Source organism: Myotis brandtii, unplaced genomic scaffold (assembly GCF_000412655.1).
Source record: "Myotis brandtii unplaced genomic scaffold, ASM41265v1 scaffold187, whole genome shotgun sequence".
Classification (NCBI taxonomy): domain Eukaryota; kingdom Metazoa; phylum Chordata; class Mammalia; order Chiroptera; family Vespertilionidae; genus Myotis; species Myotis brandtii.
In genome coordinates, this window is record NW_005356944.1 from 5,513,603 (window position 1) to 5,531,569 (window position 17,967).

The 17,967-nt window shown below is 52.2% G+C and overlaps 1 protein-coding gene across 4 annotated transcripts in view; it reads right to left on the minus strand.

The window, feature by feature from the left end:
* Positions 1-17,967, minus strand: part of ELF5 (E74-like factor 5 (ets domain transcription factor)) — a 25,468-nt gene that overhangs the window by 7,123 nt on the left and 378 nt on the right. The window contains exons 1-3 of one of the 4 annotated variants that reach the window (XM_005864411.2): positions 16,107-16,303; positions 11,300-11,424; positions 534-767 (exon numbers count right to left, since the gene is read on the minus strand). In XM_005864411.2, the coding sequence (XP_005864473.1) occupies positions 534-767; positions 11,300-11,420 (355 nt within the window). In that variant the 5' untranslated portion in view covers positions 11,421-11,424; positions 16,107-16,303. The other 3 variants (XM_005864413.1, XM_005864414.2, XM_005864412.1) reach the window with 3 other exon arrangements.

Consider the following 17,967-nt stretch of genomic DNA (forward strand, 5'->3'; position numbering starts at 1 on the left):
ATATATATATATATATATTGATTTCAGAGAGGAAGAGAAGAGGGAGAGGCAATAGAAACATCAATGATGAGAGAGAATCATTGACCAGCTGCCTTCTGCACGCCCCCTCCTGAGGATCAAGCCTGCAACCTGGGCATGTGCCCTGTGACCGGAACCATGACCTCCTAGCTCATAGGTCGGCATTCATAGGTTGAGCCACGCCAGCCAGGCTTTAGCTGCCAATCTTTATGAACATAATACATTATTTTGTTGTATAGCCTAGATAATCTCTGAATGCTATTTTCAGTTTTCCTTTTTCTTTAAAAAATGTGCCCAACTTGCCTTCCTGTATCCTGCTCCCTTTCACCTACAACCTCCGATCCCAGCATTCTAGAGCTTCTGGTTTCCGAGAGGTTTTGGTTAATGGGATTTGGCCGAACAGAAAATGCCAGTGAGGGAAGTTTGCGCTGGGAGTCCCACAGCAGGGAGGGACCTGACGGGTCCTGTGGTCCCAGCCGAGGCCCCTCCCGCAGCCCCACCCTCCGGGCACCGACCTTGGGAGCGGATGTTCTGGAGGATGAAGTACAGGTACTCCCCGCAGAGGCCCGCCGCCTCCACGAACTCCTCCTGGGTCATGCTGCACAGCTGCAGGCCGCTGACGTTGAAGTGGCAGAAGGAGATGCAGTTGGTGTCCAGCTTGTACTGGTCGCAGCAGAACTGGAGCCATTCCCAGACATGGCGCTTCGTCCAGTACTCGGGGTGGACGGACGTCCAGTAGGAGTCGCAGGCTGCACCGGAGGAAAGAGAAGTGAGGGACGACGCCCCTGGGAGAGCCTTGGGAAGGTCCCCGAAGGCGGCCCCGGGTACATCAGCATACCCATCCCTTGCCCACAAATTGAAAGTGGCTCCAGCCCTGGCAGAGGTTGAGGGGGTGGGGATGGGTTTTGGTGGGGCCCAGGCCACCTTCCATTCTGCAGTAAAAACCAGAGGGGACTGCATCCTGCGGGTGGACATGAGGGCAGAAGAGGGAGTGACAGGGGCATTGTGCTTGGGAGTGTCCAGGCCTAGTTGGGTGGTAGAAAGAGGGGAGTTAGAGGGGAAAGAAAGAACAAGGCCCTTCAGACGACATGGTGTCAAGATCACAGGCTTTGGAGCCTGACAGGCCTCGTTCAAATCCTGGTTCTGTCGCTTGCCACTGGGGCCAGGTCCATAGAAACTTAAGCCTCAGTGTCCTCATCTGTAAAATGAGGATTATGTGCCCAACACACAGGGCTGTTTGCAGTTGGGGTTAGCACATAGAGGCTGTGTGGCACACAGGAAACTACCCATCCGTTCAATAGTTACTAAATGCCTCCTGTGTGCCGGGCACCCCCTGAAGCTGATTTGATTCTCTCTTATGGACAGTTGTCAACACTCGCTCCTGGTCTGTGTACTGCCTCTGGCCACCTGGAGGCAGGGGCCGAGGGCTGGTGAGACGTTGCCCAGAGACCAGCAGACTGTGGGTCTCCATAACAGATTTCTCTGGAGGAAAGGGGGGATTGGTTGCAGTGTTGTTTCGCAGTGGTTCTCAACCTTCCTAATGCCGTGACCCTTTAATGCAGTTCCTCATGTTGTGATGACCCCCAACCATAAAATTATTTTCGTTGCTACTTCATAACTGTAATTTTGCTGCTGTTATGAATCGTAATGTAGATATCTGATATGCAGGATGTATTTTCAGGGGTCGCGACCCACAGGTTGAGAACCGCTGCTAGGGTGTTTTAAAGAAATTCTATCCTAGGACCAGTGCCCCTTCCCTCCTTCAGAGGACCCCCGTACACACTCAGACAGAGGGGGCGCCATCCTCTCTGGGAGGCGGGGAAGCGGCGGTGCCTGGCCTGGGGTACAATGCAGGAGAAACAGAAAGGGGGCGGACACAGGATACGGAAGAGGTGAGGTACCAGGTACCCGCTCAGGCTCTTGGACATAAATAATTCTCGCGATCGCCATAGTGCTCATTCATGCGGCCCTTCATTCCACAACAGCCTCAGCTTCCTCACTGGTAAGATGGGGAGAATGGCGGCGCCTGCATCCTAGAGCTGTTCTGTGGATCAGATGAGTGAATCTACGTAAAAGCACTTAGAACGGAGCCCGGGAGAGTTTAATGCCTCTATTAAGATGATCATCGAACACCTGCTCTATGCAAAGCAAGAACTCGTGTGGGAAGGAGTCAGGGTAAGGAAGAGTTTGGTCCCTGTCCCCTGGGAGGTCACAGATGAGGAAGCTGAGGGTCGCGGAGGACGTGCCTGCGATCCCACAGCCAGTGTGTGGCGGAGCTGGAGTTTGAACCCCAGTCCGAACTTGAAAGCCGTTACTCTTCCCATTCCATCACCCTGGTCCTCAGAGGCTCAGCGCAGAGAAGAGATGAAACAGGGAACGAGGGCGGAGGCAGTTGGAGAGCCAGAGAGAATAAGAAGGCCCGCGGAGAGAGGCAGGGAGCAGAGTACAACGCCGCTGACGGCCCAGGTCACGGGGACGACAGAAAGGGTCACTCACGAGTTAGTCTGCGGAGCTAATGGCAGTGAGGCTGTCTGATCCCCCTTTAAATGCTATGTTGGCTGCCACTGTCCCCAGGGGAGCCCTGGAGCCTCTGACCCGAGGCAGGGGATGGGTTCTCTGCCCTGGGAGGTGTACCGCTCCCCGACACCCCCATGCCAGCTTCTCAAGTTCCTCAAATCCCCCCAAATAGGTAGGATTGGGCATTTCAGAAGACAGAAATGGAAGCTCCCCTTAAAGCTCTGAGTCCTTCCAGAAATTGATTTCCCTCCCCTAGAGTGGATCGAGGGGCAGTCAAACCTAATAAATTTTTTTAATGTATTTATAATTTTTCATCTGAATTCGATGTGCACGTGGCTCAAAGGCTCGATACCGTTCCTCCCCTAGAGTGGATCGAGGGGCAGTCAAACTTAATAAAATTTTTTTAATGTATTTATAATTTTTCATCGGAATTCGATGTGCACGTGGCTCAAAGGCTCGATACCGTGCCAGGTGGCTGAGGCCAATGTCACTGCCTCTATGCCCGCTATGCCTTGGTGGGGAGAGTGAGGGGCCTGCTGGCACTGCCTCTCTGGCCCCCTGGCCGCTGGCTGGAGCTGGCCTCCTGGCCAGTGGGGTGTGCCTGGTGGCCAGCAGGGTCTCCTGGGACAATGGTTCGGCCACTCCTGAGTCTCTGTGTGCTTTCTGTCCGCTGATTTCTGACTTGAGCCAACCTAAGAAGGGCCCTTTGCTTGCCCGGTGTTCTGACGAGAGATTTTTATGAGCCTGACATTCTCCCAGCCCTGGTCCCGAGCTGAGAGCTGACAGAGGTGCCCCGCAGGTGGAGGACACAGCTTGCTGCTTCTTTTCATGGAAAGGGTTCTCCGAGCCTCCATGCCTTCCCCTCTCCGCCTCCACCCCCTCATTATTTTCTTTGGCGCTTGGAGAGGGCCATGTTGTTTCTGGAAGCCAAGCTAGAGGGTTCGGAGAAATGCCTGGGTGGGGTGGGTGGGCACCGACACCCGGGAGGTGTTGCTGGCAGGGCTCCCTCCTCAGCTCTCCCCTGCATCTGGCCACAGAGCCGGCTTTGTGTGCTGCTCGGCCTGGAGAGAAGCCAGGACCTGGACAGCCCCGGAGCTGAGAGGAAAATGCTCTTCTCGGGGACCTGGGGCGCTTCTGGGCTGTGGTGTGCCTCGTGGTCCTGTCCTGGCAATGCTGAGGCCGCAGCGGTGAGGCTGGCAGGGGTGTGGAGGCCCCGTTGCTCCCTCAGGTTGCCTCCAGCTCAACACCTTTCCACAGGCACCTCCCTTGCTCAGGACGAGGTCCCCATCTGCCTTCTTCTACTTCCTGCTCCTCCTCAAGGCCACAGCGCAGGCCCCCTCTCAGCCAGGCTTCCCTCCCTGCACAGCCCCCTCAGGTGCCCTTCTCATTAGGATACACCCGCCTCGCTCTCTCTCCAGACTGTGGTGAGCTCCAGGAGGCGGGGCCACCTCTGCTTGCCTCACCTCCGCTTGGCTCACCCAGGATCAGAAGTGTGGGGGCCCGGCCTCACCCACCGTGGGTGCTCTGTGAGGGTAACTGGCTGGCCGAACGACCGGTGGTTATTACCTCCACTTTCCGGTGAGGACACTGAGGCTCTGGGAGGTTCGATGGCTTTGAATAAAGCTGCACAGCTGGTCAGGAAGGGAGCCAGGCCCCACGCTAACCCTGACCTCCTTGGCTGTGGGAATTTTGCATCCTGACACTTTGGTTGGGAGGACCAAACTGGATACACACCTTGAAGTCTAACTAAGAAGGATTTGGATGATGGCAGGCATTAGATCTATCATCTAGGTTGGAAAAATCAGAAAAAGGGTGGAGAGACTGGTGATGACAATGTTTGCAACCCCAGGGAAGGACCTGAAGCAGACGCTTTGCCCTTTGGTTACTTGGAAGAGATAAACTCAGGGCCAAAAAAAAAAAAAAATAAAAAAAGGTAATACACTCACAGAACATGTTATCTTTAATAAGTTGTATCGTTTGAAAATATAAAGTGTTTTCCTTCATGCGTCTGCCATTCATAAAACAATCTAAACTGTTTGGAGAAGCTGAGGTCTGAGGCCCTTTGCGTACATCTACCGGTTAGGGACGGATGGCATCCAGTGCCCGGTAGCCTTCATCCAAATGTCCACAGGCCACTGCTGAGCAGCAGGCTGGCCAGCTCCTTGGAAGTCAGAGGCGGGACAGGACACTTGTGTAAGGGCCAGCTGCGTTGGGAAGAAGAACTCGGGACCTAACAGGGACAATTCTGGAGGAATTCCGACCAGGATGCGATAGCCTGGGATGCACATGCATTTAGAAGGAGGACTCAAGCTTTCCGAGCGGGGCTGGCACGCTCAGATGCCCACAGAGCCAGCAGGTAATGTCCATGCCTGAAGGGCCCCACGTGGGGATGTTGAGACGTGCCATGCGGGAAGGTGGGCCCTGTGGTGCCAGGTCCAGATTGTTATGTGAAATCGCATGATTTTTTTTAAGTGCTGGCAAGTTATTTAAGTTTTAACAAACACCCTGAAGGCCGAGTAAGACTCTTTCACAGGCTGGGCCCCCCTGGAAGTCACTTTGTGGTGGAGAACTTCACCTGCTTTGGGACAGTTGTCTCCTTGGAGATGATTGTTTAGAGTGGGCGTGCTAAGAGTGTAAACTTTTGTAAGTTGAGTAGCATTTCCTTCCAATTAAAAGTTATTTGGAAGAAAAGCAGCGCTGCTTTGCTGGGAGTTGAGGTGAAGGGACGAGACGACTTCCCCTCCGTAGCACCACAGGGCAGCGTGAAAACCCTGCTCTAGAGCATGAAACTGGGGCTCCTGCTGTTTGGATTCCCCAAAAAGGTATGTGGTCTCACACTTAGTGTTCCTGCCTTCTTGGGATTTATCCGAAAAATAGGAAAAACAGGATCTCCTTCTCCTGCTCTTGAAAGGATTAAGTGAATCAAAACACAGAAAGCACTTAGAACAGGGGCAGGCATGCAGTAAATGCTCATTAAATACCACCCATTTATACTTGTTAACATTCGGGCTGCCCATACCACTACTCTAATTGCATTTCCTCAAATACTTCTGACATGTTCTCTCTCTGTGTTTCTCTCTCTCTCTCTCTCTCTCTCTCTCTCTCTCTCTCTCTCCCACCACTCTCTCTCTGTAGGCCAACACCTCTGTTCCCTTCCAGAGCCTTGGGTTCATTTTCTTTATGAAATAAGGGTATTATATTATTAACCATGCTAATTTGTCCTTGTACTGCTAACATGAGTAAGGTAGCCAGTGCTGTTGAACACATGGGACACAGGTGAGTCTGTGTGACTTTGTAAATGCTCCATGATCAGGACATACCCCGACCCATGCTTCTGACTCGGGTGGGAAGGCAGGGCTAAGCCCCCTGGTGGACAGCAGGTGACGGGGTGAGTAGGCCGTATGTGCATCTTTAGCAGAAATGCCAGAGAATGGGTCCACTAATCCCCCACCTCCATCTTTTGTTATGCAAGTCCCCTCGCCTTCTCCTCCACAGGGATTGCTGCCCCTATGCCCTTCCTATGAAGACATTTTGGAGCCAATGCTGTTCATTTTCTTGAAGACTTTCCTGGAGCCTCACTTGAAACAAAAATTTTGGGGGAGATTTTGACGCTTTAGAAATGACAACGAAATAGATATGCAGCAGAATGCCAAATCTGTGTATTGCAAAGTAGTGTGAGCTTAGAGATTTATGGTCCCTGGATCCTCTGCCAGAGAACTTGACCTTTCTTCTCTGCTGATGGGGAGCACGGGTGGGAAAGTTTGTGAAGCCACGTGAACCTGCGGACTCTGGTTTCCACTGTCCACTCTAAGCCTCTGCCAACTGACGTGGAGAGAAAGGGACCTTCCAATGGGAGGAGCAGGACGGTGTGGAGTCACTGAGCTGGGGCTGTGGAGAGGGCCCTTCCTGATGCGCAGTCCTGGCTCTTCAACTTATTAGCTGTGCAATCCTAACAGAGTTTCCTAACCTCTCTGGACCTCAGCTTCCTTCCTGTGTAAAGAGGAATCACGATAGCGCCCAGCTCTTAGGAAGTTTGCTGGGAAAAGGAGAAGAAACGATGAATGTCAAGAACTTGGCTCTGTTCATCTGGACGATAGTAAGCTTTTGATATGCCGCCTGAGATTCGTTGTTATTTTGGGGCTACATTTGTTCTCAGGGAAATGAGGCCTTTCCTACCCGGGCCTCAGTCTCGCTGAGGGACAACAGAACAAAGTGAGCCCAGGGACCCGCGAGGGGGAGACAGACAGCGGGGTCAGAGGAGGCCGAGGTAGACGGATGGACCACGATTAGCATGATTTATGAGCAAAGGGAGCTGGGGAAGTTTCTGGCCCAGGGCAGCCGGTGAGTGAACTGGGCGGCTCGGGCACCATCAATGGCGGCTTTGTCACCGAAAGGAAGGACTTTCTGCGGGGAAACCTGAAATGATAAATTGCTTCCAGGTTTCCTCCCGGAGCTGGTCTAGCCCCGTCCAAGAGCCCTTCTTGGCGTTCCTTCTAAGCCTGTGGAACGATTTAGATGAGGAGATAGGGAAAAAAATACACAAAAAACCAAAAACCTGGGCAGTGTAAGGACCTGGATGGAGAAAAGAGGAGAAGGGATGGTTGGGTGTCAGCAAAGGGCTGTGGTCGGATGTGTGTGTGGAGTTAGGAGGGGACGGGGAACGCCAAGCCCTGAGTGGTCCCGGGGCCACGGCTGCCCAGAAGGCTCAGACTTGTGTAGGATAGGGGAGCAGTGGTGAACGTGAGGCCTCCCCCTGGGGGTGCTCTGGGGTGTCCAGTCATTTTGTATTTATTTATCTGCTTTTCATTTAGAAATCATTACTCTTTCTTTCGCATGTGCTCTCAAACTTCTATACCTGGCACCTGAATCTTGCTTAGAAAAGCCCCCGTGGAACCTAAATGCCTTCCTCCCTGATCACCTGGGAGGAAGCTGATAGCTAAGATCAGTGGATTTTGCACCTTCCTTCAACGTTCTTTCTTCAAATAAAATCTCCCATTGGGTCACAATCGCTAACATGTTTGTGGAGCGCTCAGTATGTGCCAATTACTGCTAAACTCTGAGTTTTCTCATGCTGTCCTCAGCACCATGCTGCGAGGTCTTAGGTCCTGCCACCCATTTTACAAAGTAAATGAGGAAATTAAGGCACGGAAGGGTGAAGTCCCTTCTCCAGGTCACACATGAGTAAGAGGCAGAGCTAAGGTCATAGAGGTCTCCTCCCGATCCTGCAGCCACACCCTGATAACCACTGTGCCATACTGTCTTCGGAATGAAAGCACGGCAGCCTTCCCGGAGGGTGGGGATGGAGAGGAAGGAGCTGGAGGCCGGTCTTCTCAGCTGTCACTCCAGGTTGCCAAGGGACCTTCCAGGAACCCCCAGAGCTGCCCAACCTAGAAACCTCTGCTGCAGAGTATAATCCAGATTCCAGAGCAAAGGGGGCACCACATGTGGGTGTGGCCACCTTGGCAATCAGGGGAGAGAGAGTGTGTGTGCACGTCTGCGTGTGTGCTTGTGTGCGTGTGTGTGTGTGTATGTAGGTTGAGGATGGAGCTCTAGCACGTAGGGGTGAGGCCAGGAGACTTCATGACTCATTTGATGCTTGGCCGCTGGAATTTGATTAGAGAAGCGATCTTTTGAAAATATCCTAGGCTTGTGAAATATTTGCAGCATCCCTTTGATAAAATTTTCCAGTTTTTGCAATTCTTTTCTTCTAAGAGCCGAAGGGAGGGCCAGGGTGCGTTCATGAAATTCTAAGTATTTTGCAATCTGATTGTCCTGTCCCAGCCCGCAGTCCGGCGACGCCAGAAGTCCTGCTTCAAAGAGCAGGTCACCTTTTGGTTAGCACCGACCCCGCTGCCCTCTGCTAGAGCCGTGTGGGGCGGCTGTGAAGACAGCGGGCTTCCCGATGGGGTTGAGTGTCCCTCCCTGCCCGCTCGTGGACACCACCCATCTGCTGGGCACTCCATTTCTTTCTCCCCTTGGTCTCAGAGCATCTAGCCTGTCGAAGATTCCGCATTGGAAAGGGTGAGACCGGTGTTACTTTTGTTCAACATGAAAAAGGAAGAGAGATGAGAAAAAGCTGTTTTTGGCTGCGGTGAGCGCCTACCCAGTGCCAGGGGCTATGCTACACGCTTGCTGGGTGGGATCTGCCGTCCTCGTCCTCCCAGCTCTGGGAGGCCGGTGCTGTTCCAGCTGGGATAGCGATGTTAGAGAAAACGTGGGGCCACGGGCTGGTGAGTGGCAGAAGCTAACAGGAAGCTGCCCCTGGGACAACTCTGAATTCAAGATGAACTTCCCGTGAGGCAGGAGATGACCTCTGAGCACGTAAGGTCTGCAGAGCCGTGTCCAGAGGTGGAGCTGGCTGTCTCCTGACACATCCCTCTCGGTGGGGGCTTGTGCAGACACTCAAAGCCACGTGTCGTCTGTCTGGGTGAGAACACGACGGAAGCACCCCCTGGGCCTCCGCCCTCCTCCCGCAGATGGGGCTCGCCCAGCGCCAGGCACTCACTGGGACCACCAGCCTCGGCCTGTGGGAGGTCTGACGTCCCACTGAGCTCCGCAGCTGGCTGCTCCCTCGGGGACCACCAGGAAGCTGGACCGCTCCTGCAGGCTGTTTCATTTCCACTGGCCTCCTGCCTTGGCGGCCTCCTTTCTATTCTCTCGATGGGTGACGGAGGACGAAGGCTACATCTGTGATACCGCCTGATGCAGGAATCAGAGAAGCTTCTGGAAGGGATCCTAGAAATGACCTGGTCTAACCCCTCATTGCATGATGGGAATGAAGAGTCCTCAGACAGGAGAGAGCTGAGCCAGTATCTAAGACTGCTGGGTCTTAGCAGCACTGGCAATCCTATTGGTGATCACTTAGGTCAACTCTTTTTTTTTTTTAAATTGCAGTAAAATATTCATAATGTAAAATCTACCATTTTTTGAGTGTAAAGCTTAATGGCATTAAATACATCCACACTGGTGTGCAACCATATCACCACTCTCCATCTCTAGAACCTTTTCATCCTCCCTTTTTAAACAACTACATATGCTTGTCATGTGCCCGACTGTGTCCCATACACTTCACTCTCTGTGAGAGAGGCATCATTACAACTCCATTTTACAGATGAGAAAACTGAGGCGTGAGAGGTAAAGGTGGTGCCTGGCTCCAATGACTATAGAAGCTGCTGCGGAGACGTCCATATTGCAGAACAGGCAGGGCAGGGGCCCCCAGGATGGCAGGTCTGCGATATGCGTGGGTGAGAGAAGGACGGGACCTGGCCTACCATCGTGCCACATGTGGGGAGGGGACAGCGCCCTGAAAGCCTTCGTGTTCCTCCTTCAAATTTAGCCTCTTAACCAAATATTGAGGGGAGAAAATCAAACACATTTCTCAGAGCCTTTCTGAGAAACCAGGTGCTTCTCAGGCTGAAAGGAGAATTGCAATATGTATCCGAGTGAACCAGGTTCAAATGCAATGACCTGGACCCTGCAGACGAGGGTGCAAGATGTCATGGGTGCACTTGTGCGCATGGGGCCGGGGTTGGGAGTGGGTGCAGGACTGAATTAGGTAGGTAAGTGCCTCCAGGCTGTCTGTGCAGCCCTGGCATCTGGCCTGCAGGCAGGGGCTTCCTTGGGGTGGCGGACATTCCATAGCATCCTCGGAGGCTGGGCCTCTCCTGGCCTCCCCCCTCAGGGAGTGTAGCCCCCCGACCCTGTCTCCTGACCCTGAGTGGGGACCTGCTGGGTGGGGCGCACAGGGTTAAGGACCTTGGAGGGCTGACAGTTGATCAGCAATTGCGTCACCGCCCTCCCCGGCAGGGTGTGCACCTGCCGGGCTAGCAGTCAGCCAGGTTTGCTGTGAGGTGCAGTCACCCGAGCACCTGGGGACAGAGGCCCTAGAGGGTTTCTGGGGCAAAGCTCAGCTGGCCTCCCTTTGGCGTGGGATTTGCACAGGGAGCCGTGCTTGCATCCCGGTGGGGAAAACCGGCTGAGAGAGGAGGAAGGGTGCGGAGGGCAGCCTGGGGGACCACCGCAGGACTCATATTTGCTGAGCACTTGCTTGTGCCAGGCTACGCATTTTATACACTTTGGTTTCTTGATCCTTACAGTAACTCTCATCATCCCTGCTTCAGGGATAAAGGAGATAGAATCTCAGAGAACAACAACAGGGTTAATATCAACGACCCAGCGTGATGTCATTCATGAGCTGACCGAGTGGGATAGTTAAGACTACAGTTGCTCCAGTAAATATGCATGAAACCCAACAGACCGTGAGACCGTGGGAAAGTCACTTAAGCTCTCCGTGCCTCAGTTTCCTCATCTCTAAAGTGGGGATCACAATTGTTTGTTTCTCATAGGGCTTCTCCAAGGATGAGATGGGTGTTTGATGCAGGGTCTGGCACGCAGCTAGATGTTAGCTAGAACCACGAGGCTGGAACAATCACAATACACTAGGCTCCGGGCTAAGGGTTCCTTTCTACTACAGTGTTTAAATACAATAACTCCAGGAGATTGGTATTATCACCTGCATTTTACTTAATAGCAAAATGAGGCTCCGAGAGGTGAGCAGAACCCCAAGGCCACAGAACTGGGCAGGTCAGGGTGAGGTTCCAGTGCTTTCCTTCCTTCCACTCAGGCCTCCCTGGCCCCCTGCCCCGGACACGGGTGAGAGGTGGCATTTCCAGGCCCCTAGCATGGTCTTGTCACCAGCCCAGGCCAGCACCACCTCCTGTCCCAGCCCATCCCAGCTCAGATGGGCCTCCCCAGGTGTACCTACCTGTCTGGTGCTCGAAGGCAGGATAATACTCCTCATTGCTGAACAGGTCAGTCCAGGACATCAGGGGGTCGCAGAAGGACGCGTTGGGCAGGAAGGTGCTGTGTGTCACTGAATCCAACATCACCCTGCAACGGTGGGAGAGGCTGTGAGGAGGCGGTGACTGCTGGAAGCCACTGCAGGACCCCAGCGGGCCCCGGTGGCTTAACAAGGACAGCAAAGACTCGCAACCGGCAGCCTCCTGGGAGCCAGGCCCCCCTCTACGTGCTTTCCACAATTGAGCCTTGTCACATCCCGTGAGGTTTGTACATCTGTCCCCATTTCTAGATGAGGAAACTGAGGCAGAAGGATTGAGACAATTGCCCATAGAATATGGCCCGAAAGTGGCAAAACGGGGATTTGAGGATGGGAGCTCTTATTAGCCAATACTGCCTCTTTCGTCACTTTTCCTATTCACTCACATCTGACCTCTGAACTCTGGCTTATAATGTCTAACAATGTGCTTCTGGAAACACGGCCAGAGTTGCTATCAATGAGCGCACCCGCACACCCTTATCTACAATTCTGAAACCCCAGAGCTCTGAGACCAAAAGTGTGTGTGTGTGTGTGTGTGTATCTTTGGTGCAAACGTTTCTGAGCAAAAACCAAAAAAACAGTTCTGAATTGACCTTATGTAGTTTTATATACTGTTACATAAATGTTACATCTATATGTATATAAACTATACACTATACATATGCAGACTACGTATAAAAACTATACCCTGTAGACATATATAGATGATATATATGCTATTTAGTTTTGTAACCCTAGTTGCAGTGTGTTATTCTGCCTGATGAATATTCACGTGGCGTGCTGCAGGAACATCGATGGGGTTAAGCTGAGCCAGAAGAAACGCCCGGAGACGGGTGGTCTGTCTTCTGCTGCGTGTACACCGTCACCTTCTGGTGCCTGAAGCAGAGTGAGTTCTGCAGCACGCCCAGCCCCAGGGGTTTGGGTAAGAGAGTGAGCACCAGCGACTGTAACACACAATCGCTTTGGACTCTGTGCTGAGTACGTCAGGACTTCCATCCAGTCCTCATGGGCTCCGCAGAACGCGAGCTCCGAGGTGGGGTCTGTATCACGGATGCGGAGGGGACTCTCTGACATTCCAGCGAACGTGCCCACACCACCCAGCTGGCAGGGTGGAGTCTGAGTGACAACTCAGGTTTGTGTATGTGACGTCAAGACCTGGTGGCTGTGCTCTCGTCCCTGCTCACACTGGCAGAGGGGACACTGGGGAGATGGTGTCTGGTCGAGGCTGGGGTGGGGGCAGAAGAGATGGGCCCGGGGCCCCCCACTCTCGTGCACCCTTGCCCATCAGTCTCACCTCTCGAGTTTCTCTTTGCTGCTTCCCATGTCCCCACAATTCAGACAAAAAAGAATTCGTACTTGGTGGATTAAAAATATATGTTGGCCCCACTCCTCTTTTCTTCTTATGGAAGTAATGTTGATGAGATAGGGGGGTCCTACCTCCATTTTGCGAAGGGGACCCTGCAGCTCAAGACCACACAGCTGGTAAGTGTCAGAGCAGAGACTGGGCTCTGGGTCTCAGGGAATTTTAAGATGGGCAGGAGCTTATCAGTCATCTAGCCCAGTGTGTCCTGACGCTAGTCATGTGTCTCCCATCACCATAATTTACTTAATACATTCAACAAAATTGCCCCCTTTTTGGTTTGAACATAAATACATTTACTTAAAAAGAAAACCTGATATCACCATTATCCCCAGAAAGTCACTATTCCTGAACATACGTAAAAATGAAGACATAAGCAATATTAAATAAAAATTGTTCATCCATGCACCACCTGAGTCAGAGGTTAGCAAAGTACAACTTGCAGGCCCAATCCAGCTCACCTCCTGCTTTTGAATGGCCTGCAGCTAAAAATGATTTTACATTTTTAAATGGTTACGTATTAAAGGGCTATGTAGGTACTTACACAATAGCCTGGATTTTGCCCGTTGGCCCACCAATCCTATAAAAGGTACTCTCTGCCTCTTTACGTGAGAGTGTGCCTACCTTCGACCAGATTCACCTCCTGTAGGTACTGCGAGTGCCGGAAAGTACTGAGTTAGTGCATCGCTCACCTCGCTCTGTCATCCAGAACTGAGAAAGCTAAGGCCTAGGGAGCTTGTGTCGCTTGCTTCAGGTCACAGGGCCAGTCGGTGGCAATGTTACGTTGCAGGTAGAGAGTTCTTAAGTTTTCCAATCCTCAACTCTCAGCCCGTCAGCTTCCCTTTCTAAAAACACAGTCATGTCGCCCTCAGGACATTCCACGCATTCTTACATACCAAGTAGGACCTCAGTACTGAGAGGGGCAGGGATTGTGTGGTTCCAGAACCGAAGACCGATTCTTTGGGGGCGCTGGCAAATCTATCATCATCATCATCATCATCATCACCACCAAATGTTCATGAGAACTATGCTCCTGACATAGATAAGCAACCAAGTTCAAAGTCTCACATGCAGGTCCCTTTCTGTGCCGTCCACGAAGAGTCGCTAGACCCCACGGGGAACCTCCTTCCCGAGGCCCACAGAGGGTTAACGCTCCAGGCGGATTATCGTGCTCATGGATCTCCCCCTGGGAGCCATATCAAACAGAGGTCAAGGCTGCCTGCGTTTGGACTCTGATTTTCCCATGGATTGGATGGTTTTATACCCTGAACAGGAGGCAGGCTGAAAAGGGATAGGGGTTATGAGAAAGGAAAGAGCCCCTGGAGCCCGAAGCCCCTTCCATTTCCTGGAATCCACATCGGGGAATTCTCCTAAGTGAGGGCTCAAGGGGAAAAGGCCCCCTGCCCTTCTGGGCCAGAGGCTCAGAAAACTGAGGAAGAGGATGGCACACCTCTGACCTGACTTCATGGTGGCTTAGAGAAAGGCCAGGTGGGCTCGGAGAAAGGCCTGGTGGGCTCCACATAGAAGAACATAGAAAAGCATCCCCAGGCCTGCAAAGTGAGTTAGAAACCCTCCAGCTACAAAATACGACAGTAGGAGTGAGTGGTCCATCTACACCTGACAAACAGCTCTCAAAAGTCAACCATTAAATTCAGTTGAGTCATATAAAAATTAGGGCTATGTTTGATCAATAGGACATTTACCTCCTTTAAGTATTTCCCCCCCTTACACCGGTCCACTCACTTGCTCTGTAATTTCCCTAGTTTTGGACACAGGGCTGTATCTGATTCCCTTTGGTAATTCCTTCTATGGCCAATTACATCCTTTAAGTTTCCTTAAAGGGCCCTCTCACGTGAACACTGTGCTATTTTTCTTCTGTAATCATTTCTTACTTTGGGGGAAAATGCCTTTTATAAAAGCAGCAGAAGTTGTTTGTTTTAGGAGAGGGTTTTATTAACTCTGGGCTCTCCACAAAAGACCTTGGCCCCTTAGCCAGTGTGCTCCAGGTGTGAGTTCAGGAATAATGGCTGCTTTGTGCCCGGTAGCTCAGCTTCCTAGGCCCTCTAGGGTCCCTGTGGTAATTGAGCATTTTAGCTCTTAAGATTTTTTTTAGGATTTTTAAAATCGTCACTCGAGTATATGTTTATTGATTCTACTGAGAGAGAGGAAGCAAAAGAGAGAGAAGGAGAAAGGGAGAGAGGGAAAGAGAAAGAGAAAGGAAGAGAGGGACACATCGATGTGAGAGAGAAATATTGATCAGTTGCCTCCCATGTACACCCTGACTAGGTATAGAACCCACAACCTAGGCACGTATCCTGATGGGGAATCGAACCCACAACATTTTGGAGCCCCATTTCTCAGTGAGGACATTGAGGCCCAGTGACAGGTAGGCCCTGGCCTGAAGGTAGCCCATACATCCCCAACAGGGGGTGACATTGACCCCAGAGGGGAAAAATTTGGTCCATGGAAGGGAGGGGGTTGGTGTCAAAAAATCTTCGATGTTATTATGTTTCATGAGCCTCCAAAGGGCCACAGCATATTAATGACTTACAGCATTTCTGTGGAATTAACATTTCATGGAGTGGGGAGACGACTAAGAAAAATTATCTCAAAAAGCTCCTTAATGGGGGCAATAATGAAAAAAAAAAAAAGGTTGAGCAGCACTGGGCTAGACTTAGAGTCCGAAGCACGACAAGGAGGGTATGCAGGGCGGGTCCTGGGCCTGCTGCCCCCGCCACACATGTTTGTTCTCAGAGAGGCTGGCGGCCATGTGATCTTGGAGAGAGCACTGGGCTGGGAGTCACGATTATGCCTCTTGCACCTCTCCAAGCCTCAGTTCCTCTTCTGCTACCTGAACACACGGAGGAGGTGGACTCCACGCCGGGCCCTGGCTTCATGGTTTCTTCAGGCACCCACCCGACTGGGTTGACACCCAAACACATGCCCGCACCCACAGATGCATAGGTGTGGGTGTTATTTCAGTCAAGCTCATCAGACTACTACAAACAGAGGTTAAACGTTTATCTCTGAGAAGGCCCCCTGCTTTCCTCTTCTCCCTTCCCTCCTGTGCCCACTACTTCCAGCAGTGGGTCCTGGGTATGGAGCCAGGCCCCGTGGGCACTCCGGCCCCTCACTTACTGCCTGTCAGCAGACCCACAGCTGTGAGAGTCCGTTCCCCCACATGTTGTCCCCATGCTGGCTGCCTAGGAAGTAAGTAGAGAAGGTTCAAACACATCCACACAGGGGAGGTTCCCTGCCAGGCACGAGGAAGGCTGGCCGGAGGTACCTTTCAAAGTGAGACCTTGAAGGCATGGAGGCTGAAGTCCCCGCTGACTCCAGGGGCTTCCTCGCCCTCCTGAGAGCCGGCTCACTCACCACGTGCGCCCAGGGAGGGTCCACGCAGCCAGAGGGACAGGCCTGTGGGCTTCTCGCCCTGCACGAGTCCGAGGCAGCTGCGGCAGGTGCGGTGCCCATGGCCTGCGCAACCGGCACCTCTGCCCAGCCTTCCGGAGCGAGAGGGGAAGGAGCAAACCACCCAGCCTTGGCCAGTTTGTCAGAGGAGGAAAATTCCTGCCTGACCCTGGCAGAGATCATCAACTTCACTCTGGGCATGTGACCAAAAATTTTACCCACTTAAGCATCGACGCATTGGCTGTTTATGCACCAAAACATCACCGGGCAGAACCAGGCCGTCGGGATATAGCCCATGGGAAAGGGGGCCATGAAGGGCCTTCGCTGAGCCCATCCTCTGAGCAGTCTCATCGGGAAGCAAAATTGTTTTCCTCCTTCGATGCTTCAGTGACACCTGAACGCTCACCGGGTCCCCAGCCCCGCGGGCCCAGCAGGTCCATTTCCCACTCTTCGGATGCCCCCAAGAAGGGACCCATGAAGGGAAACCCAATGGACTGTTTCGACACTTTCTATTAAAGGATCGTGGGTGGGGTGCTTGAGTGTTTGCTCTTCTGGGAGAAACCAGAGCGGCTGAGAACTGCCTTGCTGACATCGTGCCAAAGTCCTCGTTTTCCTCCGGCTTGCTCAGGGAGTTCGCCAGTGGGTTGGTTTTTGGTTGTTTTTCTGAAGGTGCAGCTGAGACCCATAGAAGGTCTGCCGTATGGTTTACGAGGGGCTCCAATGCGAAGCTCGTTGGTTTTGGATCAAACCCACGGTGGGGTTCAATCTTACCTCTGTCCCCACAAGCAAAGAAACATGGGACCCACGTCTTAGGGCTCAGCCAGCCAAAATGATTTTTGTTTCATACGAGGTGTGGTGCATACAAAGCCACGACCCTCTCTGAGCTCATCTCTAAAATGGGATCCTCAGGCTTTCCTGAGGACTTAATTAAATTAGTTAAACATGCAGAGGGCACAACGCATATATTCCCTGGGCACAACACATATATTCATTTCCGGGGGGGATCAGTCATCATCAATGCATCTAAAAGGTTGTTATACAGGGGACTTGTGAGAAAAGCAGACAGCCAAACTGCACCAACTCCTGTGGAGAACACCTTGAGTCACGAAAAACATTGTCACGGAGAACACGAGGGCACAGAGTTAAGCCTTCACTCTGCGGGGCAAACCACCCCTCTCCACGGGGCCTCTAGACTAAAACACGAAGCTGTCTCTCTAAAACACGCTGTCTAGGCCTCAGTTTCCCCATCTGTAAAACGAAGAGGTTGTACCTTAGGGTCTCCGACATCCTTTCTGGTTTGTAAAATTCTTAGCACAATTAAAGGTGGGTCCCCAGCCTTCAGTTAGAGAGGGGAGCATGTGCCACCAGTGGCCGCCAGCAGGGGGCGAAAGAACAAGAACCCTCACACACCGCAGAGTCTGAAACGGTCTGAGAATACAGTGGAAAAACCCTAATCACTGCTTTTCTGGAAAGATTCTCTACATACGAAGGTGGCGTGAGAGGGCAAAATGGGTTTCTTTTAAGCTGTTACATACACATGAATTCCTGAAAAAATATTCCCCAAATTGTAATAAGGCAGCGTATTTTCTCTGTATCAAGAGGGAACTCTGAGCTGGCCAATGGGGAAAGGAGGAGTTTGGCCAGCGGGAGGTGGGCTCTCCTTGAAGCTGAATATTTTGGGGTGTAAAACCCAGCCTTCCTTCCTAAAGATAGCTTTAGGAGGCGTAGGACAGTGAGTGCCTGTCTGCATTCTCTTGGTTCCCCTTGGTGTAGTCAAGTGATCCTGGGGGTGTGGGGGCTGTGGAAAAGGGGGTGGGTGGCTCCA